General features: G+C 45.6%; 1 protein-coding gene across 4 annotated transcripts in view; it reads right to left on the bottom strand.

The window, feature by feature from the left end:
* Window positions 1-25088, bottom strand: part of SLC6A13 (solute carrier family 6 member 13) — a 40133-nt gene extending 15045 nt beyond the window's left edge. For 2 of the 4 annotated variants that reach the window (XM_043882144.1, XM_043882146.1), the window contains exons 1-5: window positions 25039-25083; window positions 22096-22302; window positions 6573-6707; window positions 3560-3700; window positions 365-449 (exon numbers count right to left, since the gene is read on the bottom strand). In XM_043882144.1, the coding sequence (XP_043738079.1) occupies window positions 365-449; window positions 3560-3700; window positions 6573-6707; window positions 22096-22297 (563 nt within the window). In that variant the 5' untranslated portion in view covers window positions 22298-22302; window positions 25039-25083. Of the gene's footprint in view, window positions 1-364; window positions 450-3559; window positions 3701-4241; window positions 4320-6572; window positions 6708-22095; window positions 22303-25038 lie in introns of those variants that run through there. The other 2 variants (XM_043882145.1, XM_043882147.1) reach the window with 2 other exon arrangements.
* Window positions 25089-25298: the final 210 nt, after the last annotated feature.

Raw genomic sequence — 25298 nt, 5'->3', positions numbered from 1 at the left:
AAGGGGATGCAAACATTCTCTCAGTCAGACCGTGATGACGGCTTTGATGTTAGGAATCACTTTTTGGGTGAATGTCAGTATTTGGAGGGGGAGGAGCAGTAAAGGTAACTGACAAGAAGCTGGGGAGGAGGGTGGACACTCATGGGGCTGGCCCCAGGGGAGGGGAGGCAGGCCCAGCCCGAGGACAGTCCTGCATTAACCACAGATACAGCCACAAGGGAAAAGCCACTTGGATGGTGGGGCCACCAAAGGGGGAAGCAGAAATTCATCCCTTGCCGTCTGTGGAGTCACCACCGTATGAACCCAGCCCCATGCCCTGGACACACTGTCCACACTGGCTGAAGGGAGAAAAGGCCTCACTTACTCCCAGAACTCGATGACGGGAGAGGTGGCATTCTCAGCGGTCGCATTCAGAGAGCCATTGGTCCTCTGGAACTCCACGCAGCGCTCTGTGGGCAGCCAGGGGTCGGGGGAGCAAGAGAAAGATCACTGGCCAGTGTGACCAGAGAGTGAGGGGAGCTTTAAGAGACTGGGAAGGAAGGTGTCTGGGCTGAAGTTATCTAAACAAAACAGTCTCACAATGAGACACGAAAGACATCATAACCTCATCAAACCCATGGCACCCTTTCCCACTTCTCCATGGCAGAGGGTGTAGGGGGTGGGATGGGGGGCGGGTCGCGGCTGCATGTTCTAATTAAAGCAAGACCAGGCGGCATCAGCAAAGATGCTTTGCACACTGCTTCAAATAGACAAATATTTCTGGGCCGCCATCCTGGATGGACTCACAACCTTTGAGGAACAATCAGGACACCATCTGGGGAAATGGTGCAGTCATGGCTAAGAGCAGGGATACAGGTCAGGAGGCTCTGGCTTGAATCCCACTCCCCACCCACCCCCACTCCCCCCCCCCAACACCCCAGGTTATTCACTGAGAGGCTCTCTAAGCCTCAGTCCTGTTGGCTCTAAATGCACATGAGAAGAGTCTGTGCAGGGCCGATAAGGGGATTAAATGAAGATGAGGCTCCAGGGCGCTCCATAAATAGTGGCTCTCAATTACCCCTCTATGCCTTCAGACTTTTCACAAAGTGTTCACGCCCTTCTTTGCGTTTTATCAGGACAGCAATCCTGGGAAATACTACTATAGAGAGCATTTTCCCCACTGCACACCCAAGAAAGTGAATCTTCTCAGAGATGACTTGTGATCACCCATCTGTGAGGAAGTGAGGGCTGGGGTCCTGCTCAGCAAAATGTGTTAAGTTCCACCTGCAGAGGATCTGGGAGCTGGGGACTGCCCTGGGGGGCCAGTGGTTAAGAATCCACCTTCCAGTGCAGGGGACTCGGGTTTGATCCCTGGGTGGGGAAATGGTCCCTGGTCAGGCTTCCCTGGTAGCTCAGTTGCTAAAGAATCCACCTGCAATGCAGGAGAGCCCACTTTGATCCTGGGTCAGGAAGATTCCCTGGAGAAGGGATAGGCTACCCACTCCAGTATTCTTGGTATCCCTGGTGTCTCAGCTGGTAAAGAGTCTGCCTGCAATGCAGGAGACCTGGATTCCAACCCTGGGTTGGGAAGATTCCCCTGAAGGAGGGCATGGCAACCTACTCCAGTATTCTTGCCTAGAGAATCCCCATGGAAAGAGGAGTCTGACGGGCTACAGTCCGTGGGATCACGAGTTGGACACCACTGAGCCATGAGGCACTGCACAGGGAACTAAGATCCCACATGCCTAGGAGCAACTAAGCCTGTGGGCCACAACTAGAGAGCCCATGAGCAGCAACGACCCAGCAGCCAAAAATTAAAATAAAGGAGGGGACAGATATGGGGGGGTGGGGGAGGGAGGGAGGGGGGAGGGAGGAGGGAGGGGGGAGGGAGGGGGGAGGGAGGAGGGAGGGGGGAGGGAGGGGGGGGGAGGAGGAAACAAAGAGAGGAGAAGAAAAAACACAATAAAGAAAATATCACAAGAGAACAGATTTTTTAAAACCTGATTCACTCCACAAATATGTTTTGAGAGCTCAGGATACAGTACAGAGCACTAAGCACAAACTTGCCTTCAATGCGGGAGACCTGGCTTCGATCCCTGGGTTGGGGAGATTCCCCTGGAGAAGGGAAAGGCTACCCACTCCAGTATTCTGGCCTGGAGAATTCCATGGACTGTATAGTCCATGGGATCTCAAAGAGTCGGACACGACTGAGCGACTTTCAGTTTCACTTCACTAAGCCCAAACCAGACCAACAAACAGAGATAAAGCCAGGTGAATGCCAGGGGCCGGGGCCGGGACAGGCTCTAACAGACACATTGAGCAGAGCCTAGTGGATCAGTGATCCTCAGGGAGGGACATCCAGGACTGGACTTTTCACCTGAAAAGTAGTGGCATGGAGGTGGTGGCAGAGAGGAACAAAGGAAGGAAGGCCTGGAGAGACAGCACACAGTTTGGAGGCGAGGGGGCACCTAGTGGCTGCCGGGTCAGAGAATACCCGGACACTTATCACCCCAGACGGTTCTTCTGGACAGCACTCCCCTAGGTAACTTTTAATTTTATCTTTAATTTCATGTTTACTTTCTATTCATTAGACTCAGTAGTTCTATGGCCTTATGGGCTCCTGTCTTAAGATGGAACCACAAGAGACAATTACTTGCTATTGTAAATGATAGAGATACTGTATAAAATGGTGTATTCCCCGGTTCAGTCCAGATAAACTGGAAGTTGAAAATAGCATCAGAAAGAAGACATGAAAAACAAATAAATGAAATAATATATACATATATGTTATATATACATATATAATAATATATACACATATATTGTATATATGTATTGTATGCAGTATATATGTATTGTATGCAATATATACATATATATATGTATTATATGTAATATATACATATATATAATATATGTATTATATGTAATATATACATATATCAAACTAACCATGTCTCAGATCACATAAAGGGCTAAACTGCACAAAATGAAGTCAGTTCTTTCTTCATGATACTTGCATTGATAATGTGTTTGATGGAACCCATGAATTTTTTACAAAGTCTGTAGGGCTTTTCTGGTGGCTCAGTGGATCCTGGGTTTGATCCCTGAGCCGGGATGATCCTGCGTGCCAAAGAACAACTAAGCCTGTGTGTCACGACCACAGAGCCTGTGCTCTAGAGACCGGGAGCCGAAACTACTGTTCCCACGCGCTGCAGCCACTGAAGCGCGTGCCTAGAGCCCGTGCCCCCCAACAAGAGAAGCCGCCGCAATGAGAAACCCAGGCACCAGAACCAGAGCGTAGCCCCCACTTCCCACAAAGACAGAAAAGCACGTGCAGCAGCAAAGACCCAGCACAAGCGAAAAATAAGTAAGTAAAATTGCTTTTTGGAAAAAAGGTCTGTGACATTTTCCCTGTGATGCTGGTGGATTCTCACTCTTATCTTTGGTGTAAGACCTCCGTGATGTCCTTGGGAGACTTCTAGAGCATCCCAAGTGAGGGGTGGGGGCCTGAGTCCCAGGGTACAGGGCCGATCCCTCTCCCCGGTCACCGCGGCCAAGCAGGAGGGTGTGACCTCACCCGTGTTCCAGTCGTGGCGGCAGCTCCCCCAGGGCAGGTCGACAGTAAAGCTGCTGAAGAGGTAGAAGAGGGCCCAGGCCAGGACGATGATGTAGTAGATGTTGAGGAGGGTGACGATCATCTGGGAGGCGTAGCCGATGCCTGGTGTCGGGGGAAGGGGGCAGACCGGACTGGGGCACCAGGCAGGTGTCTCATTCCCCACCCACCCCTGCTCGGGAGAGGGTTCGTGCTCCACTGGGAGTATCCTAAGATGTGGGGTTCGGGGCCCGGGCCTCCGGCTCTCCTCCCCACCCCTGCTGCCCTGCCCTGCTTCCTGTGAACTCGCATCAGTCCTGGTGCTGAAACCTCACTGATTCCAATTCCGAGCTATTTCATACACATGTAAGGCGAACTCCGAGATTCCAATAGCTAATGTCCCCTGGAAGTCATCTGATCTATTTTTTTTTTCTGATCTATTTCTGAAACATAAAAACACGTGCTAAGAGCAGGAAGAGACAGTTCACAGAGGAGCAAGTGCACATAGTGAATGAACGTCCTCAAAATGCTCTCATGCTCCCTCATCCTGGGTGTGCAAACTGAAACGATGAGGAGGTAACATTCTGCATCCGTAACACAAGTGAACACTTCTACAGAAGCTGTCATTCAGTGATTTCCAAACTTGTCCACATGTTAGGAGAATTACCTGATGATATTTTTAAAATTCCAAAGCCCAGTCTAGATGCCAGACCAATTTAATCACAACCTCTGGGAGTTGGGTACAGGCCTCAGGATGTTTTGAAGGTTCTGGGGTGTTTCCAGTATGCCGACAAGTTTGGGAACTAGGGTTATAACTCAGAGCTGTTAAAGATATGGGAGAAAATCCTTACTCAAGTTCAATGACTGTACGTCAGTATAACACTTTCATAAGCCAGATCAAAAGACATCGACGTGGTTGTCCATTTGATCCTATGATTCTGAACTTGGGAATTTATCCCAAAGAAATAATTTCAAAAAGAAGGGGGCTATCTCTACCTAGATATATGATAGCAGAGTATAACAATTTTATAAGTGATCAAAAATAAGCAAAACGCCCAGAGCAGAGAACTGTTAAGTAAATTTTGATATATGCATCTGATGAAAGTTTATGCAATCCAATGATTGCTGTGTAGAAAATGGAAAAATAACACTAACTAAAACAGAAACACAAATAAGTAGGAAAAATTCTTAAAAATAAAAACAAAAAAATAAAAATGAAGAAAAAACTGTATATTTCAAACTAATAGATACATAAACTTTAATATAGAGAAAGAAATGGTGAAATAAATCTCTCCAAACTACAAACAACCCAAATGTTCTTCAATGGGTGAATGGTTAAATAAATCATAGTACGTTCATCCATTCCATGGAATACAGCTCAGTAATAAAAAGGAATGAACCACTGATACCAAGAGCTTCCCATGTGGCACTAGTGGCAAAGAACCCACCTGCCAATGCAGGAGATGTAAGATACTTGGGTTTGATCCCTGGGTCGGGAAGAGCCCCTGGAGGAGGGCATGGTAACCCACTCCAGTATTCTTGCCTGGAGAATCCCATGGACAGAGGAGCCTGGAGGGCTAGTCCATGGGGTCACAGAGTCGGAAACAACTGAAGTGACTTAGCACACACGCACACACGTGCGTTGATACCAGAGCAATCTGGGTGCATCTCCAGGGCACGATGCTGAGTGAAACGGTGGATCTCAAAAGTCACACACTGCATGAGTCCATTTATATAGTGTTCCCCAATGACAGAACCACAGAGATGGAGAACAGATCGGTGGCTGTCAGCGGTCAGGGATGAGGGCAGGGAGGGGGTGAATGCGACTACAAAGGGGCAGTGTGGTGGAGATCGTTGTATCATGGAACAGTGGTGGTGGTCGCACAAATCCACACAAGTGATACAGTTACACACAGTTACACACAGACACCCTCACACAAGCGAGTGCATAGAAAGGGGTGAAACCTGAACAAAGTCTGTGGGTGGTACCAATGTCCACTCCCAGGTTTTGACGTTGTTCCATAGCTATATAAAATTTTTACCATGAGGGAAAACTGGGTGATGGGTACATGTGACACTCCTGGGCTACTTTTGCAACTTTCTGTGAACACATAATTATTTCAAAATAAAAATTTAAAGAAAATCCTGAAGAGAGAGGAGTATTAAAATAAAACACCCTAAGTAACTGCTGTGTCAAGATAGTAGAATTATTTATTTATTTATTTTTGTGGTGCCTTGAGGCTTGTGGGATCTTAGTTCCCCAACCAGGGATCGAACCCAGGCCCCCAGCAGTGGAAGCGTGGAGTCTTCTTAATCACTGGACCACCAAGAAAGTCCAAAGATAGTAGAATTATTAATGGATTTTTTTTTCCATTAAAATTCTTTTTAGAGACTTCCCTGACTGTCCAATGGTTAGGACTCTGTACTCTCACTGCCAAGGGCCTGGGCTCAATCCCTGGTTGGGGAACTAAAATGCCACAAGCTGCCTGGCACAGCCAAAAAAAAAAAAAATCCCCAAACTAAAAACAAATTAAAAAACAAAAAAAAATCTCTTTTTAAATGCTTTGCATTGATTAAATATCTTTTTAAAAGCACGAAATTATTTGTATGCATTGCAAAATACACACAGGTACAGATAAAATAGCTTTGCACTCTACTTATTAGCTAAGGCCTTTGTGCCGCCCTCAACTCCATCTTCTCCTCCATCCTCTGCTGGGCTGAGTGACTAGTTCTCTCTTGGGCCCACAAGTGGAGTTGTTCAGTTACTCAGTTGTGTCCGACTCTTTGTGACCCCATGAACAGCAGTACGCAAGGCTTCCCTGTCCTTCACTCTCTCCCTGAGCTTGCTCAAACTCATGCCCACTGAGTCACAAGTGGAAGGTTTAACATAAAGACCCAGGGGCTTATCTCCATAAGCACTGCTGCTAAACCCCCCAGTTATTCCAATGCAGTTTATAACCTGGTGCGGAGACTCTGGAGTCAGGCGCGAGCGACTCACCCTCAAAGATGGGGCAGATCTTCCTCCAGGCAGTGATGCCCCCCTGACTGGTGTACTGGCCCAGCGCCGTCTCCAGGAGGAAGACAGGAATGCCGCAGGTAAAGAGGAAGATGAGGTAGGGGATGAAGAAGGCACCTGCGGGTGGGAAACAGGCTGTGTGTTCCTTGGCAGTAGCCTCCTTGTGGTCCAAGTCCAGCTCCTCCCATGACCACTGCTGTTTCCAGTCAGAACCCAAAGCGGGGGTTGGGGGGTGCTGTGCAAAACTGGGAACACTGGTCTAGATGTCTGGAACCAAGCAGAGGTCAAGAGTTACCAAGTTACTTAGGACCTGGCCAGTCCCTTTCTTCACTCTGAAGTTTCCGTCTATACCTACCAAGGGGTACTCCATATCAACATCAGTTATCGCCTAAGAAACACATAACCTGTGGCATCAAAGGAGCTCCTGGAATCCCAGAAATCACGAGCATTCACAGAGCCCACAGTCTAGCATGTGTGTTGAGGAAATGATTGCTCTAAATGTTATAGAGGGACTTTTAGCAGACTGCAGTCAGATTCCCCTTCGGTAATCCTTTCTGTTTTCACAGTCATTGGCTGAGACAAGTCTACTGACTCCACTGGCATTTTCTCCACCCTAGGCCTCTACCTGCTGGCATTAGGGCAGGGAGTTCACAGGACAGAGTCCTAGGGAGCAGAGATGTATACAGAGGGGGACTTACCCTGTGGTCCAGCTCTAAAGAATCAGCCTGCCAATGCAGGGGACTCTGGTTCAATCCCTCATCAGGGAACTATTATCCCTCATGCCTCGGGGGCAGCTAAGCGCACCACAGCTAAAGAGCCTGAGCCCTACTGAAGACTCAGCACAGAAAAAAAAAGAAAAATGTGCATAGAGAGACCCAAATATCTGCAGAGGGTCCCCTACTAGCTTGCAGCTGAGTGTTGGTCAGTAAATGTGTGTGAGGAAACCACCCAGGGAAGGGAAAGTATCTCTCAAAAGGATGGAACCCAGTGGTGCTTATGCAGGGCTGGGGACATTCCGAACGTTTAAAGAAGAAATAATCCCAGTTCTAACAAGCTCTTCCAGAAAATGTGAAAGGAATTCTTTCCAACTCATTCTACAAAGCTAGCATTACCCTGATAACAAAAGCAGGCAAAGACAAGAAAAGAAAATTATAGGTCAAACTTTCATGAACATAGACGCAAAATTCTAAAAAATTTTTAGCAAATCAGATCCAATAACATGTATTAATAAAAAGGATGATACATTACATGGTGGGGTTTATCCCAGGAATAAAAAGTTAACATTCAAAAAATCAATCTGTGTATCATATTAATAAATTTAAAGACAAAAAACCATATAATCATTTCAATAAAAGCAAGAAAAGCATTTGACAAAATCTAATAGCTATTTGTGATTTAAAAAAAAAAAAAAACTCTCAGCAAATGATGAATAGAAGAAAACCCTCAATCTGGAAAAAGGCATTTACAAAACATCTGCAGATAACATCTACAGACAATGGTGAAACACTGCTTAACTTCTGAGATCAAGAACAAGACAAGGGTCTTACTACTTCTTACCATTTCTATTCAATACTATTTCTATCAGTATTGATTCTAGTCAAGGCAATAAGGGAAACAAAAAAAAAAGGATGATAACCTATCTCGAATACCATTTGGGGTCTGTAACAAATTCACAGAAGCAGAGTATAGACTGGTGATTACCAGGGTTTGAGGAAGGGGGAAACAGGGAGGTGTTGGTCAAAGGGTACAAAGTTTCCGTCACCAAAAATGAATATGTCCTAGAGCTCTATTATAACCGCAGTGCCTGTAGTGAACAATATCTAATTATTTTCTTGAAGTTGTGCTAAGGAGGAGGTGGGGCTGCACCAGCTTGGGGGATGCACAAACTTCTGGAACCCCTGCCGCCAGTCACAGGTGAAGGTTCCTATATGTGTCTGATGGAACTACTCAACTGGATTCCTGGACTTCTGCAAAGGCTCTCTCATCTGTGGGTCTAACTGATCTCTGGGGGGCCATGCTGAAGGGCAGAAGCCAGTTAACAAGGCATTGCAGCTTCTCCTGCCAGGACCAAGCCTATATACCTCTTCTTGCTCTGAGGAGATTGTTTCAACTTCTGTATACATCAGAATATGTTAGACCTATGCTATGGTACCTATTATTCTGCCAAATCTAAGTGGTTAGACAAAGCAAAAGTGTATTCCTTGAGTCACCGGGAGCGGCAGAGGCAGTGAGGAAACTGAGGCACAGAGGAGTCAAGGAATTGGCTTGAGCTCATCTGAGTGACTTCTGACTTGAGCTTGCAGTGTGCTTTGAGAGATCCTCCACCAGATCACCTCAAGCTTGGGTCCCTCGGCACCACCCATTAGCGACAGTCATAAAAGATCAATCCCTGAGCCTTTGGAGTGGGAGCACTGACTCCAAGACCCTAGAATACCAGAGAACTAACCCTGCTGCTGCTGCTGCTAACTCGCTTCCGTCGTGTCCAAATCTGTGCAACCCCATGGACGGCAGCCCACCAGGCTCCGCTGTCCCTGGGATTCTCCAGGCAAGAACACTGGAGTGGGTTGCCATTTCCTTCTCCAGAACTAACCCTAGGGAGTATCAAATAGTGAAAACTCACACAAAGGAAATCACTTGAATACAAGACCTGGCATCACCCAAACACCAGTAGCACCCTGTGCAGGATGCCTCATCTAAACAACAAACAAAATAAAAATACAAACCAAATCATCAGCAGACAGGATTACCACCTCACTCAGCCATGCCCATCAGAGGAAAAACAAGCAAACAAAAACTCAGCACAAATCTCACCCTTTATGAAGCTTATACAAACAACTGGACCAACCTTAGGAGGGCAGAAACTAAAAGGAAGAAAGAATTCAACCTTGAAGCCTGGGAAAAGAAGACCTCAAACACAATAAATTTAAAAAAAAATAATTAAGAGGCAGAGAAATACTACTACAAGTGAAGGAACCAATTAGAAACACAGAAGTCCAAATCAATGAAGAGGAAATAGGAAAACTATCTGGAAAAGAATTCAGAATAATGATGGTAAAGATGATCAAAAACCTTGAAAACAAAATGGAGAAAATGCAAGAATCAATTAACAAAGACCTAGAATAATTAAAAAATAAACATACAGAGACAAACAACACAATTACTGAAGTTAAAAATAGTCTGGAAGGAATCAATAGCAGAATATCTGAAACAGAAGAATGGACCAGTGAGCTGGAAGATAAAATGGTGGAAATAACTTCTGAAGAGCAGGATAAAGTAAAAAGAATGAAAAGAACTGAGGATAGCCTCAGAAACCTCTGGGACAATATCAAATGCACCAACATTCAAATTATAAGGGTCCCAGAAGAAGAAGAGAAAAAGAAAGGGTGTGAGAAAATTTTTGAAGAGATTATAGTTGAAAATTTCCCCAACATGGAAAAGGAAATAGTCAATCAAGTCCAAGTGACACAAAGAGTCCCATACAAGATAAACCCAAGGAGGAACACCAAGACACATACTAATCAAGCTAACAAAGACTAAACAGGAAGAAAGAATATTAAAAGCAGCAAGGGAGAAGCAACAAGTAACATACAAGGGAAACCCCATACACTTAACAGCTGATCTTTCAGCAGAGACCCTGCAGGCCAGAAGGGAATGGCAGGATATGTTTAAAGCACTAAAAGGGAAAAATCTACAATCAAGGTTACTTTACCTGGCAAGGATCTCATTCAAAATTGGTGGAGAAATAAAAAGGTTTTCAGACAAGCAAAAGTTAAGAGAATTCAGTACCACCAAACCAGCTTTACAACAAATGTTAAATGGACTTATATAGTCAAGAAATACAAGAGAAGTAAAAAGATCTACAAAATCAACCCCCTAAAATTAAGAAAATGGCAATAGGAACATATATATCAATAATTACTTTAAATGTAAATGGATTAAATGCTCCAACCAAAAGACACAGACTAGCTGAATGGATACAAAACAAGACCCGTATATGTGCTGTCTACAAGAAACCACTTCAGACCTAAAAACACATATAGACTGAAAGTGAGAGGATGGAAAAATATATTCCATGAAAATGGGAAGCAAAAGAAAGCTGGAGTAGCAATCCTCATATCAGACAAAATAGATCTTAAAATAAAGAAGATTACAGGAGATAAGGAAGGACACTACATAATGATCAAGGGATCAATCCAAAAGGAAGACATAACAATTGTAAATATTTGTGCACCCAACATAGGAGCACCTCAATACATGAGACAAACACTAGCAGACATAAAAGGAGAAATTGACAGTAACACAATAATATTAGGAAAATTTAATGCCCCACTCACACCAATGGACAGATCATCAAAACAGAAAATTAATAAGGAAACACAAGTTTTAAATGATACATTAGATGAGATGGATCTCATTGATATCTTCAAGACATTCCATCCAAATGCAGAAGAATACACCTTCGTCTCAAGTGCATATGGAACATTCTCCATATGCACAAGGACAGACCACATCTTGGGTCAAAAATCAAACCTCAGTAAATTTAAGAAAATTGAAATCATATCAGGCATCTTCTCCGACCACAACACTATGAGACTAGATATCAATTACAAGAAAAAAACTGTAAGAAACACAAACACATGGAGATTAAACAATATGTTTCTAAATAACCAACAGGTTACTGGAAAAATCAAAAGGGAAATAAAAAAATTTCTAGAAACAAATGACAATGAAAACATGACAACTCAAAACCTATGGGATGCAGTGAAAGCAGTTCTAAGAGGGAAGTTTATAGCAACACATTCCCACCTCAAGAGACAAGAAAAACATCCAATAGACAATCTAACTTTACACCTAAATCAATTGGAAAAAGAAGAACAAAAAACCCCAAAACTTAGTAGAAAGAAAGAAATAATAAATATCCAAGCAGAAATAAATGAAAAAGAAATGAAAAAAATAATAGTAAAGATTAATAAAACTAAAAGCTGGCTCTTTGAGAAGATAAACAAAATTGAAAAATCATTAGCCAAACTCATCAAGAAAAAAAGAGAGAAGAATCAAATCAACAAAAGTAGAAATGAAAAAGGAAAGGTTACAACAGACAATGCAGAAATACAAAGGATTGTAAGAGACTATTTTAAACAACTACATGGTAATAAAATGGATAACCTGGAAGAAATGGACAGATTCTTAGAAAAGTTCAATCTTCCAAGACTGAACCAGGGAGAAATAGAAATTATGAACAACCCAATTACAAGGACTAAAATTGAAGCTGTGATAAAAAATCTCCCAAAAGGCCAGGACCAGATGATTTCACAGGAGAATTCTATCAAACATTTAGAGAAGAGCTAATGCCTATCCTTCTAAAACTCTTTCAAAAAATTGCAGAGGAACACATCCAAACTCACTCTACAGGGCCACCATCACCCTGATACCAAAGCCAGACAAAGACAACACATGAAAAGAAAACTACAGGCCAATATCACTGATGAACATAGATGCAAGAATCCACAACAAAATTTTAGCAAACAGAATTCAGCAACACATCAAAAAGCTCATACACCATGAGCAAGTTGGGTTTATTCCAGGAATGCAAGGATTCTTCAATATATGCAAATAAATAAATGTGATACACCATATTAACAAACTGAAAGATAAAACCAAATGATAACCTCAATAGATGCAGAAAAAATGTTTGACAAAATTCAGCACACAATTATGATTAAAACTCTTCAAAAAATGGGCATAAAAAAAATGGGCATAGAAGGAACCTACCTCAACATAGTAAAGGCCACATATGATAAGCCTACAGCAAACATTATTCTCAATGGTGAAAAATTGAAAGCATTCCCCCTAAGATGAGAAAGGGGATCCACTTTCACCACGATTATTCAACATAGTTCTGGAAGTCCTAGCTACAGCAATCAGAGAAGAAAAAGAAATAAAAGGAAGCCAGATTGGAAAAGAAGAAGTAAAGCTCTCACTGCTTGCAGGTGACATGATACTGTACATAGAAAACCCTAAAGATAGTATCAGAAAATTATTAGAGCTAATCACTGAATTTAGCAAAGTTGCAGGGTACAAAATCAACACACAGAAATCATTTGCATTTCTATATACTAACAATGAAAAATCATAAAGAGGAATTAAGGAATCAATCCTATTCACCATTCAACAAAAATAACTAGATTTCTAGGAATAAACTTACCTAAGGAGACAAAAGAACTGTACACAGAAAATTATTAGACACTGATGAAAGAAATCAAAGACAACATAAAGAGATGGAGAGAAATTCCATGTTCCTGGGTAGGAAGAATCAATATTGTGAAAATGACTATACTACCAAATGCAATCTACAGGTTCAATGTGATCCCTATCAAATTACCAATGGTATTTTTCACAGAACTGGAACAAAAATTTTCAGAATTCATATGGAAACACAAAAGACCCTGAATAGCCAAAGCAGTCTTGAGAGAGAAGAATGGAACTCAAGGAATCACCCTTCCTGACTTCAGATTATACCACAAAGCTACAATCATCAAGACAGTATGGTACTGGCACAAAAACAGAAATATAGACCAATGGAACAAATAGAAAGCCCAGAAATAAACCCATGCACCTATGGGTACCTTATTTTCGACAAAGGAGGCAAGAATATACAATGGGGCAAAGACAGCCTCTTCAATAAATGGTGCTGGGAAAACTGGACAGCTACAGGTAAAAGAATGAAATTAGAACACTTCCTAACACCATACACAAAGATAGACTAAAAATAGATGAAAGACCTAAATGTAAGACCAGAAACTATAGACTCTTAGAGGAAAACATAGGCAGAACACTCAATGACATAAATCAAAGCAAGATCCTTTATGACCCACTTCCTAGAGTAATGGCAATAAAAACAAAAGTAAACAAGTGGGACCTGATTAAACTTAAGAGCTTCTGCACAGCAAAGGAAACTATAAGCAAGGTGAAAAGACAACCCTCAGAGTGGGAGAAAATAGTAGCAAATGAAACAACTGGCAAAAGATTAATTTCCAAAATATATAAGCAACTCATACAACTCAATGCCAGAAAAACAAACAACCCAAGCAAACAGTAAGAAAAAGACCTAAACAGATATCTCTCCATAGAAGACATACAGATGGCTAACAAACACATGAAAAGATGCTCAATATCACTCATTATTAGAGAAATGGGAGGTTCAAAAGGGAGGGGATATATGTGTACCTATGGCTGATTCATGTTGAGGTTTGACAGAAAACAACAAAATTCTGTAAAGCAATTATCCTTCAATAAAAAAATAAATTAAAAAAACTGTGCTAAGAAGATGAATTGTGTTCTTACCACAAAAAATTAAAATTAAAAAAAAAGGACAGAAGGAAACCCTGGAGGTGACAGATATGTTTATGACATTGACTGTGGAAATGGTTTCACAGGTGTGTGTTTACCTCCAAACTCATCGAGTTGATATGTTAAATGTGTACAGCTTTTTGTAAGTCAGTCATAACTCAATAAAGTGTGTTTAAAAAGAAAAGAAGGACTTCCCTGTGATCCAGTGGCTAAGACAGTAAGAAAACAAACAACCTAATTTTTCCAAATGGTCAAAAGATTTGAACAGGTTTTCACCAAAAAAAAAAAAAATATATATATGTGAGTTGCAAATAAGCACATGAAAAGATGTTTAATATCATTAGTCATTATAAATTTAAATGATAATGAGGTAATGCTACACACCAATTAGAAAAATTAAAAAGACAGACCAGGAATTTCCCTGGTGGTTCAGTGGTTAAGACTCCATGCTCCCAGTGCAGGGACTGCAGTTCCATCCCTGGTCAGGGAACTAAGATCCCACAAGCCTCATGTGTGCATGGAGCAGTCCAAAAAAGTAAAAGAAAAAAAAAAAGACCTAGATAGCATATTAAAAAGCAGAGACATTACTTTGCCAACAAAGTTCCGTTTAGTCAAGACTATGGTTTTTCCAGTGATCATGTATGGATGTGAGAGTTGGACTGTGAAGAAAGCTGAGTGCCGAAGAACTGATGCTTTTGAACTGTGGTGTTGGAAAAGACTCTTGAGAGTCCCTTGGACTGTGAGGAGATCCAACCAGTCCATCCTAAAGAAGATCAGTCCTGGGTAGTCATTGGAAGGACTGATGCTAAAGCTGAAACTCCAGTACTTTGGCCACCTCATACGAAGAGTTGACTCATTGGATAAGACCCTGATGCTGGGAGGGATTGGGGGCAGGAGGAGAAGGGGGTGATAGAGGATGAGATGGCTGGATGGCATCACTGACTTGATGGACATGAGTTTGAGTAAACTCCGGGAGTTGGTGATGGGCAGGGAAGCCGGGTGTTCTGTGATTCATGGGGTCTCAAAGAGTCGGACACAACTGAGCGACTGAAATGAACTGAACTGATTGGTGAAGATGTGGAAAAGCTGGCACCTGCATACACCACTGGCAGGAATGTAAAATGGCACAACCATTTTGGAAAAGCATTTGGCAGTTTCTTAAAAAGTTAAAGGTGCACGTACCGTATAACCTTGTCATTCCACACTTAAGTCTTTACTCAAGGGAGGTGAAAGCATATGTTTATACAAAGACTTGTACACAAAAGTTCTTAGCAGTTTCATTTGTAATACCTAAAATCTGGAAAGAACTCAAATGTCCATAAATGGGAGAAGAGATAAATGGCAGTCCACCCATCTAATGGAATGGTGGTCTAGTCACTAAGTCGTGTCCGACTCTTGTGATCCCATGGACTGTAGCCTGCCAGGCTCCTCTGTCCATGGGATTCTCCAGCCAAGAATATGGAGTGGGTAGTCATTCCCTTCTCCAGGGGATCTTCCTGACCCAGGAACTGAACCCAGGTCTCCTGCATTGTGGGTGGATTCTTTACTGCCTGAGCTACGATACTATCCAGCAATAACAAGAAAGGAACTACTGAGACATGAAAAAGATGGATGAATCTCAAAGTAATTATGCTAAGTCAAAGAAGCCAAGTCATGATTTCATTTATAGAAAAGTCTAAGAAATGCAAACTAGTATACAGGGACAACATAGATATAGAAAATGCTATATGTATAGTGGGATATTATTCAGCCATAAGAGAGAAGGAAATTCCATGCTTTGCAACAATGTGGATGGACCTTGAGGGTATCATGCTAAGTGACATAAGTCATACAGAGAAAGTAAAGTAAATATTGTGTGTTCTCAGTTATATGTGGAATCTCAAAATAGTCAGATTCATCAAGGCAGAGAGTAGAATGGTGGTTGCCAGAGGCTAGGGGTGGGAGACATGGGGAGATAATCAAAGGGTACACAGTTCATTATAAGATGAACATTTCCTGGTGATGGAACTGTATAGTGTAGTGACTACAGTGAATGATACTGTATCATATACTTGAAAGTTCTTAAGAGTGTAGATCTTAAATGCTATCACCACCAAGAAAAGGTAATGATATGAAGGAATGGAATTGTTTACTAACCTTATTGTGATAATGATTTTGCAATATATACTTGTATCAAATCATAATGTTGTATGCCTTAAACTTACATATATTACGTATCAGTAATAAATCAGTAAAGCTGGAAATAGTTACATCTTTCAAAAACAGAGACCTCCCTGGTGGTCCAGTGACTAAGACTTCACCTTCTAAAGCAGGAGATGTAGGTTCAACTCCTGATTGGGGAATTAAGATTCCACATGCCTCTCAGTCAAAAAAAACAAACATAAAAAAATAAAATAAGCAATATTGTAACAAATTCAATAAAGACTTTAAAAATGGTCTACATCAAAAAATCTTTAAAAAACAAAATAGGTTTGCACTTGCATTGAGATGGGGTTGCAGAGGTCGGGGGTGGGAGAAAGGGGCAGGAAGCAGTTTAGGGGGGTGATGGATACATTTACGATATTTTTTCTTTTTTTTAATTTATATTTTGGCCACTCCATGCAGCATGTGGGATCTTAGTTCCCTAGGCAAGGATGAAGCTTGTGCCCCCTGCAATGGGAGCTTGGAGTCCTAACCACTGGATCACCTGGGAAGTCCCCGTTAATTATCTTGATAGTGGTGATTGTCTGAAGGGTGTGTACCTATGGCAAAACTTATCTAGCTGCACACTTCAAATGTGTGCCATTTATTGTAAGCCAATTATACCATACTAAAATTGCTAAAACAAAAGTTGGTGGTGAGGAATCAACTCCTCCAGTTCTCTGCCTTCCGAGTCTCTTGGCATGTGGTCCACGCATAATTCAGGCACTGAGGGAGACACTTGGTGACCACAAGGGCAAAGAAAGATCACAAACAATTCAGGCAAGTAAGAACACAAATCAGTACAAGACTCATTGGGCAGGAGGAGGGAATTAGGAAAGAGAGAATCCAGTAGCCAAAATGAACAGTCACTGCTGAGAGTCAAACATCAAAGAAAGAGAGCAAAGAGAGAGTGGGGGGCCAGGAGAGGCGTTTCCAAGACCCTCCTCCCATCTCTATGCCACCTGCTCTTTCCCAATAAACCAAGCCAATGTTTAACTGCACCGGGTCTGGTGGTCACTCTGTTCCCCTCCTCCTCTGCCTCCTTGAACACCTGGGCCGCTGGCCGTAAGGGATAAAGTCCACACCCCCCAGGCAGAGTCCCTGGGCCCAAACCGGGGAGGGAGTTAGAGAAGGGATGGAGCCCAAGAGGGACCCATGTGCCCACCAGGGAGCCCTGGGGACACCGCCTGTTTCCTCACCCGAGCCCTAACCACCACCCCTGCAAGAGACAGCCAGTCCTGGAGAAGGAGAATGGAGTCACGGTGACCTGCTCCCCCCAAGCCCCCATTCAGTCTCCTCCCTCAATTCTAAAATGTCCTGGCATTTTCCCCCGTGGGATGCCAGAGACCACACCCCCATCCTGGAAAAGAACCATCCTGCTTGACATCCTTCTCAGTAAGAGTGCATCCTGTGGTGTCAGCTGTCATGCTCCAGGTGACAATTTAAAAATTTTCTTATTTATTTACTTGGCAACTCGGTCTTAGTTGCAGCTTGTGGGATCTATTTCCCTGACCAGGAATCAAACTCAGGTCCCATGCATTGGGAGCTCAGAGTCTTAGCTCCTGAACCACCAGGGAAGTCCCTCCAGGCGACATTTTTTTAAAGACAAACTGTTAAATGTTCCACATGAGTAACACAGCGGTGAGCATTCATGAACTATCACACGCTGTAATCAGCACTACTGAACCAATACTTGGCACTGAGTCACTAACTAAAAACGGTAACCAGTCGTCACGTACTAATAACATAACCATGACTCTTACGTGAAGAAATGCGCTCCTCGTCTCTCTGATCCTTAGTATCTACGGACATCCTCAGGGCACAGTGGGGCTGTCTAACACCCTTGGCGTTGGCATCCTATGCGCTCTCTCTCCCTGATGTCTAGAGCTGGGGTTCGCTTGGCTGCGCCCCCACCCCACAGCCTTCCCTCTGAGATCCCACTTTCTGAGTTGCCCAGCGGTGGCACATTCTGCTGTAGTCTCACTCGGGGTCTCCAGCCCTGGGCATCCTGGGTGTTGGGAAACTCAGGGTGCCGGTAGCCCGGGATCCAGGGAGTGGGAGAGGTTCCAGCTGAAGGCCCGGGTTCTGCAGCAACCGGGATCTGGGTATTCAGGTAGAGTCAGCAGTTATGTAAGAAAGAAGGACAGCAAGGAGACTCCAAGATTCTTAGCCTTGAAACTGGTCTGCTTCCGGCCTGAGGCCTCTGCCATCAGTTCTCAGCACCACAGATACAAAGATTGTGTTCAAGTATAAGATTGGCCACTCTGCTCAAACTTCTGCCCTGACTCCCCGTCCCTGGAGCAAAAGCCGAACCTCACAGTGATTGACAAGCCCTGCATGACCCACCCCCGACAGTGACGCCCCTCCTTTGACTCCCCAGACACACCAGCCAGCCTCCTGCTCTAAGACCATTAAAACCTTTTGTTTCCTCTGCCCCAGGGTGCCCTCCCCACCTCCAATATCCCCAAGACCGGGTCTCACCCCCCCCACCCCAAAAGCTGTCACGCAAGTGTTCTCAGTGCGGCTGCCCCCACCCTGCTCCTGTAATGCTCAGGGACTTCTGATACGCTGTGTCATTTTCTTGTTTACTATGTTTACTGTCTGGCTCACCCCCACCCACACCCAGAAAGAAAGCCCCACAAAGACAGGGAGGTGGTCTGTTCTGTTTCCATTTTATCGGGCAGGTAGTACATTCTCGGTGTGTAACCACCAATGGGTGACTTACATGGGTTGGCCTGATTCTAGAAAGTCACAGGGGCTGGGGGTGGGGGGCAGGTGCTCAGGGTGGACTGGCCACAATGTCTGGACAGCAAGGAGGACACTTACCTAGAAGGCACCCCTTTTTCCCTATCTTCTGCTGGATGCTGATTTTATATTTTATTAATTTTTTTTAAAGTTCTTGGTTTTTTTGTTTTTTGGGGTTTTTTTGATATGGATCATTTTTTAAGTGTTTATTGCATTTGTTACAATATTGCTTCCATTTTGTGTTTTGGTTTTTTGACCATGAGGCATGTGGGATCTTGGCTCCCCAACCAGGGACTGAACCCACACCCTCTGCATTGAAAGCCCAAGTCCCAGCCACTGGACTTGGTTTCTTCACACCACTTTCTCAGCGTCTCTGGTTTTCAGCTACTGTGTTTCACTGCCAACCTGTCCTCCATCATATTCTTACCTCAGCCCTTGCCCTGTTCTGGGGCTCACTTCTAATTGGATCTACCCAACCTCCAGGCTGGAAGGAACCAAAGACAGCACTTGCATTTTCAGTTTGGAACTGACACTATGCTTCGGGGATGTCTTCTTCCCTGAGCTCCCCAACGAACAAACATTAGTAACAATAAGGTCCTCCCTCCAAGCAAAGAAGCTTCTATTTTCAGCTGTGAAGTTGGAGAAAGCAACCAGCAGAGGCAGGCTGATAGCACACGTGACCCTGGGGAGTTCACGCCATGACCTCAACATCCTCAGAACCTGCTCAGAACCATCCTCGAATCCCCTGGGAGTCCCAGCCCTGATCTGAGAGCCATGGGTTTAAATAAAAGCACTTAAACCGGGAGGAGGGGATCAAACCAACCTAGGAGGTCTCTGTCCTCCCCCTCCCCGCCCCCTGTCTCATGTCGGCAGTGAAGGGCCCTGTCACAAGGAGGCGTCTGTCCCTTCCAGACCAAGAGACGAGGTGACGAGACGAAGTGTGGGGCCTGTGCTCTGAGGGGGCGAGGGGGGTGAAAGGCACAGAAAAGATGAGACTCGGAACACCAGAAACCAGAAGAGCAGGCCTGTCTGGGTCCCTGCACAGACCTGGGGGGTCCTGGACGGGTCCCCATCACGCCAGCAGAGGCGCCACCCATGTGTCCATCTGCTGGCTCTGCATGACTCAGGGCCTTCAGAGCAAAGCTGGGCGTCGGCCTCCAGCCCCAGAGCCCCTCAGCGCACTTCCTCCAGCTGCTGTTGTCCATCAAGGAAAGAGAAGAGGAAGCCTGAGGCCTGGTGCCCCACTGGAGAAGACGGGGTGAGAGGAAGGGGATGGCGTCAGGATTCTGCAGATGGTCCCAGGACCCCCAAAACGGGTCCTGGGGACCAGCGTGCTGGAGGACAGGCCCTGCCCAGGGAGGAAGCAGCCACGTCCTACCTCCGTACCCCTGCTCCTTCAGTGAAGAATCAGGGGCCGTGGTCATGATCTTGGCCTGCGTTTCCTTTTCTGAGACACAGTCACACGTCCCCAGGCCTCACAGACCTAAATGGGCCCCCAAAGCAGAGCTCAGGCGCAAACCTCGTGGGGGACGCCTCCCGTAGACAGGGTGACCCCATGCTCCTGCCCTGGCCCCCGCTCCCCCTTCCTTCCCTTCCTCAGCACAGGGGTCCCCACAGACACCAGAATCCCTCCCCCACCTCTTCGTGCCAGTCCTGCTAATTCCCAGGCCGACCTCGCGGTCCCATTCCAGAGCGGCTTGCGGAAAGCAGCTCACCTCCTAATCTTCTTGCTGTGTGAGGGGCTAAGCTGGTCACCGGGTCCAGACACAGAGCCCCCAGGCCCAGCTTAGCCCCCCACCCCTCCTCCTCCCCGGACTAGCTGAATCCGACCACCCTAGGGCCCAAGGGTCTGAACAAGCTGTCGGAGGGTCCAGAGCTGGGTGGGGATCTCCTGCCTTCCCTGGAGATGCCAGCCGACCAAGCAAAGTCCTGCAGCTTCAGACTGCCGGCCAGAGAGTCTGGGGGAGGGAGAACACACCGGCCCATTCCCACCCGCTCTGGAAAAATACGAGTTAACCTCTGGTGCCCGGGCCAGTGCCCAGCTGCCACCATCCTGAGAGTAAGAATGGGCTCAGGACCTCCCTACGTTCTCCTCACTCCTGACCTCCCACCCCTACCCTGTGCTGTGGGCTTTCTCTCCCCAAAACCACTTCAATTGGGCTCACGCACAGGGAGGCTCCCACGACCCCAACAAGGGTGAGTATTGCATTAAGGTGCCCTAAAGTCCTCTTGGCCCTCAAAGCTCCCAACCTCTCAGTCTTTCCCTGTGATTTATCTCAGTATTTCCCCTCCTCCAGCCCAGACTGCATCCCCACCCCGCCCCTAAAACCAGACCTGGGAGCCCAGTCCCACTAAGCTTTACCCACCAACGAGGAGAACTTCCGAACACACTGCTCTTCCCAGAGGCCTTCAGCACCTGGGAAATCCCTCAGGGACTCCCCAGAGACCTGGCAGTGGGGGTGGGGGGTGCCTCAGAGAAAGTCCATAGTGGGAAAGTGACCCACATTGCTATGGGGGCAGTGGGATCACTACAGGCCTGAGAGGCAGGAAGGATCCATAAAGGAACTAGAATCCATGCTCCCCCACCCCATACAAACATTTCAATGGGAAAATTATAAATGAAGAGCCACTGGGATCAAAGGAGATACGTTGGGGGGGATGTCACAGTGCAGGTGGGGTGGGGCGGGGGACAGGTGGCCCTGGTTGCAGAGTCTTGAGGCCACGGGACAGCTGGGTGCCAACATCAGCACAGCTATGGTTTCTGAGGCCCTTTGCCCACGACCTCCAGTCCTGACAAACACCTTGAGGGGCAGGAAGAACCGTCTCTGTTCACTGCGCCCACCTGAGATCCGAGGGCTTGCCCCAGGACACAGGAGTGAATAGCAGAGCCAGAACCCAAACCCCCATCCATCTGGTCCCAGCCCACACCCGTGTTTCTCTGCTGCCACCATGGGTACCCAGGAAGTCACCCCCGTCCAGGTGCTCCTCCTGCAGGGTCCTGAGCGACTTCTCAGGGTTTGTCCAACTCCAGCATCCTCCGCATCCTTGGGGCTCCCCAGAGCGCAGGAGGTGCAGGAGGTGGAGACAGCCTTGCAGGGGTGAAGGGTGCAGTGCCTCTCACCTCTCCCTGTTTTTGTAACAGAGGCAGGAAACTTCCATCCACTGCCCAGGCGGGAGGCGCCGGGCAGGCACAGCTCTCCCCTATCGCGCCCATCTCAAGTGAACTCACCTCCCCCGTTTTTGTAGCAGAGGTAGGGGAACCTCCAGACGTTGCCCAGCCCGATGATCTCCCCAGCCACAGACAGCACGAACTCCATCTTGTTGCTCCACTGGTCTCGCTGCAGGGCGCCATCCTCCGCCGCCTTTTCCACACCTGGGCACACTGGTTTGGTCTCTCCATTGCTGGTGGTGCCCGAGACCTTGCTATCCATTCCCCCTGAAAGACAAGCAGGGCACTGTGCTACTGCTGGGGGCCGGGGGGGAGGGTGCCTGGAAGGAAAGCTGGCCCTTTCCTTTCCAGCAAATTCTCAAAGGAAAAGTGCCGGGGAGGAGAGTGACTCCTACTGCTATCCGCAAACCCACACTCCCCTTGGTATCTCTGGTTGGTAAAGGTTGAGTATATATGTTCCTTTCCTGCTTCAGGAAGAGCACTGACTCTGAGGCACAGACATTATACCCCTAGAAGGTGCCTTGGGTGGGGGCTTGTGGACATGGGGAGCCCACCTGCCCCGGGCTGAGTTCTCTCTGCCACCCTACAACCAGCCTCGTCTGCGTTAGCATGTACCTCAGTCTCTCTATTCCATGTTCGAGGACAGTTGAAGGGGTGGGATTTGTATGTATCCTTAAGCCACCGATTCTCCTTTGGGGAATTTACCCCCTGAAGATAACTGTGACTCTGTGTAAAGATTCAGCACTGAGGATGTTCATGCTTGTAGCAGTGAAAAATTAGAAAGTACATAAATGTTCAAATATGGTAACTAGGTTAACAAATTATGGCTCAGACAATGGACTACTATATAATCATTAGAAACTGTGCTGCAGAAGAAAGACAAAGAGGTGTTCACAAAATGTGAAGTGCAAACAGTTACAAAATAGACCACGTGCCATGATGATGCTGGGAAAAATACCTTATAAAGTATTTGGATGCATGAAAATTAGGATATTGACCAAGGCATTTCTCTCTCAGTGGATGGGTTTTAGAGATATTTTCCTTATCTATACTTTCTACATTTTCATCAAAAACATGTTTTTGTAAGAGGAATGTGAAAGTCAGCTTTTTTAGATCCTTGCAAGAAGATGAGAAAGATTGAGCAGAACCAGGGACCCTGAGTAAGATGAGCTGACCTTCCCAGGTACGCCCTGCATCTCTCTCTGAGAGCAATGTAAGAGGAAGACGACCCGTGGGCTCCTTTTCTTTTCTGATGATGCCAGCGCAAGACTCCGTTACCGCAGAGACAACTTAAGATGAACACAGAGCTGCAGGCTACACCCTGCCTGGCCCTATTCTAGACTCGCACTGGGGTTGAAGGTGAGATTGGATGTGGTCACATTCAGAGAACAACTACTGTAGGCCAGGTGCTTTACATGCCTTTATGTCATTCAATCCACGCGGCCCCGGGATGTGACAGAGTTCCCTCAGCTTTGTAAGCAGGGAGCTGCCCGTCAGAAAGGTTGGATGACAGACGTGCAGCCGTGAGGCACAGCCGGGACCTGACCCCACAATGTCGTTCAGCTACCTCCCTCTCTCACACTGGCCGGTGGGTTTCGCAGCGAGTCTAATGTAAGTATCCCTGATTGTATACAGCGGTCCCTTCTCTGCAGAAGTGGGTACATGTGCTTCTTTCTGCACGCACCCCTCCCACGAAAAGTTCCTGGGAACAGAACTTTCTCACAAGAGCCCCATCCGGCCACAGACCCTCTTGCAGCTCTGTCTCCCCAGAGTGGCTGCCCCGGGGGACCCAGAAAGCCAAAGGGAGGTCAGGAATGTGCTGCTTATTTGATGAATGAGGGAGCGGGCTCCAGAGACCATGGGTTAAGAAGGAGAAACCCAAGGTGTTGGTCCCCCAGAAGCTTCCCCAGTCCTTCTGAGATGGTCGCCTCCTGTCTTAAGCAGGTTCTGGGCCCGATGGTTGTCTTCCAATGATTAAACACTACCCCCCTCACTTCTCCACTCCCCGGAGACCCCAGGAGAACAGAAGCCTACCCTAAGTCTCTTAGCCACGTTGGGTAGCAGAGGCAGCATCATGGGATCGAAGGACAGGTCTATACTCAAACCATAGCTCTGCATCAGAGACCACCCGACTCCCAGGAAATGAATTCATCACTCTGAGCCTTGGTTTGCTTGTCTATAAAACGTCTCTTCACTTCATCTCCTGATTCCAGCTCTACTCTCCAAATATAACTACTAACAACCGTGCAGTGAATATTTCTTCAGACTTTTCTATATGCAGATGTGTGTGTGTGTATTTGTGTGTGTGTGTGTGTGTGTATGTATTTGGGAAGTTTTTCTAACTGTCTAAAGTTTCATAATCTACACATCTTTTTTCTAAATCACTGTCCATTCCAAGTTCTAAGCCGTGAAAGGGTAACATAAATGTGCGTTTCAGTTAATCTACACAGCACTTGACCAAAGAGACACTTATTCTCGATGATTTATATAGGGGCATGACAGGATACACTTAGCCATGAGGATTAAACAAAGAGATGTATATATACATACATCTATTTCATATACATGTATTTTTATATATATTTCATATATATGTATATATATTCATGTATATATATATATATGAAAGCACTTCATATATAATAGGCACTTGAATTTTTATTTTCTTTCAATCTTGTTTTATGTTCTTTCAACTTTCTTTTTTTTTTTTCTTTCAACTTTCAATCTTGTCTCAGAGCAGAGAGCCTTCATTTTCTTAGAAATAAACCCAAATATCTATCCCTTTCATCTGGGGTCCTCTTTTTCCAAGTTACATTGGTCCTTGAATCAGCAGCCACCAAAGTTTCAGAAAGTCAAGATAATAGCTAGTCTTTGCGTATCACACACAAATGTCATATTTCTAGGAGAGGATCCCCAAACCCTTTGGCTGTAAGTCTTATGGATCCTACCCACCTGCAGTCTGACACCCAGAAGCAGGAGAAAAAGAGAAGAAACAGCACAAACCTTAGTGTAGTTGCTGCCAGAGGTCCGGTCAGAGGGGAGAAGAATTATCTGGGGGAAGGGGAGGTGATGGCTATTTAAAGTGTGGTTCCCACTCCTCTGGCACTTGTAATTCTAAACTTGGCCCAGCCCACATTCCGCCCTTGTCCCCTCCCCTCAGCTCAAAGGCTCACCCTCGCTCACCCTCAAGTGTGAGCTGGTAGGCAGCACTCTCCTCCTGGGTGACCTCAGGTCTCTCGAGCGGGATCCTGCCTTCTCTCTCT

Source organism: Cervus elaphus, chromosome 22 (genome assembly GCF_910594005.1).
Source record: "Cervus elaphus chromosome 22, mCerEla1.1, whole genome shotgun sequence".
Lineage (NCBI taxonomy): Eukaryota > Metazoa > Chordata > Mammalia > Artiodactyla > Cervidae > Cervus > Cervus elaphus.
The sequence above is the reverse complement of the archived record's forward strand: the minus strand, read 5'-3'. Positions and strand labels throughout refer to the sequence as shown.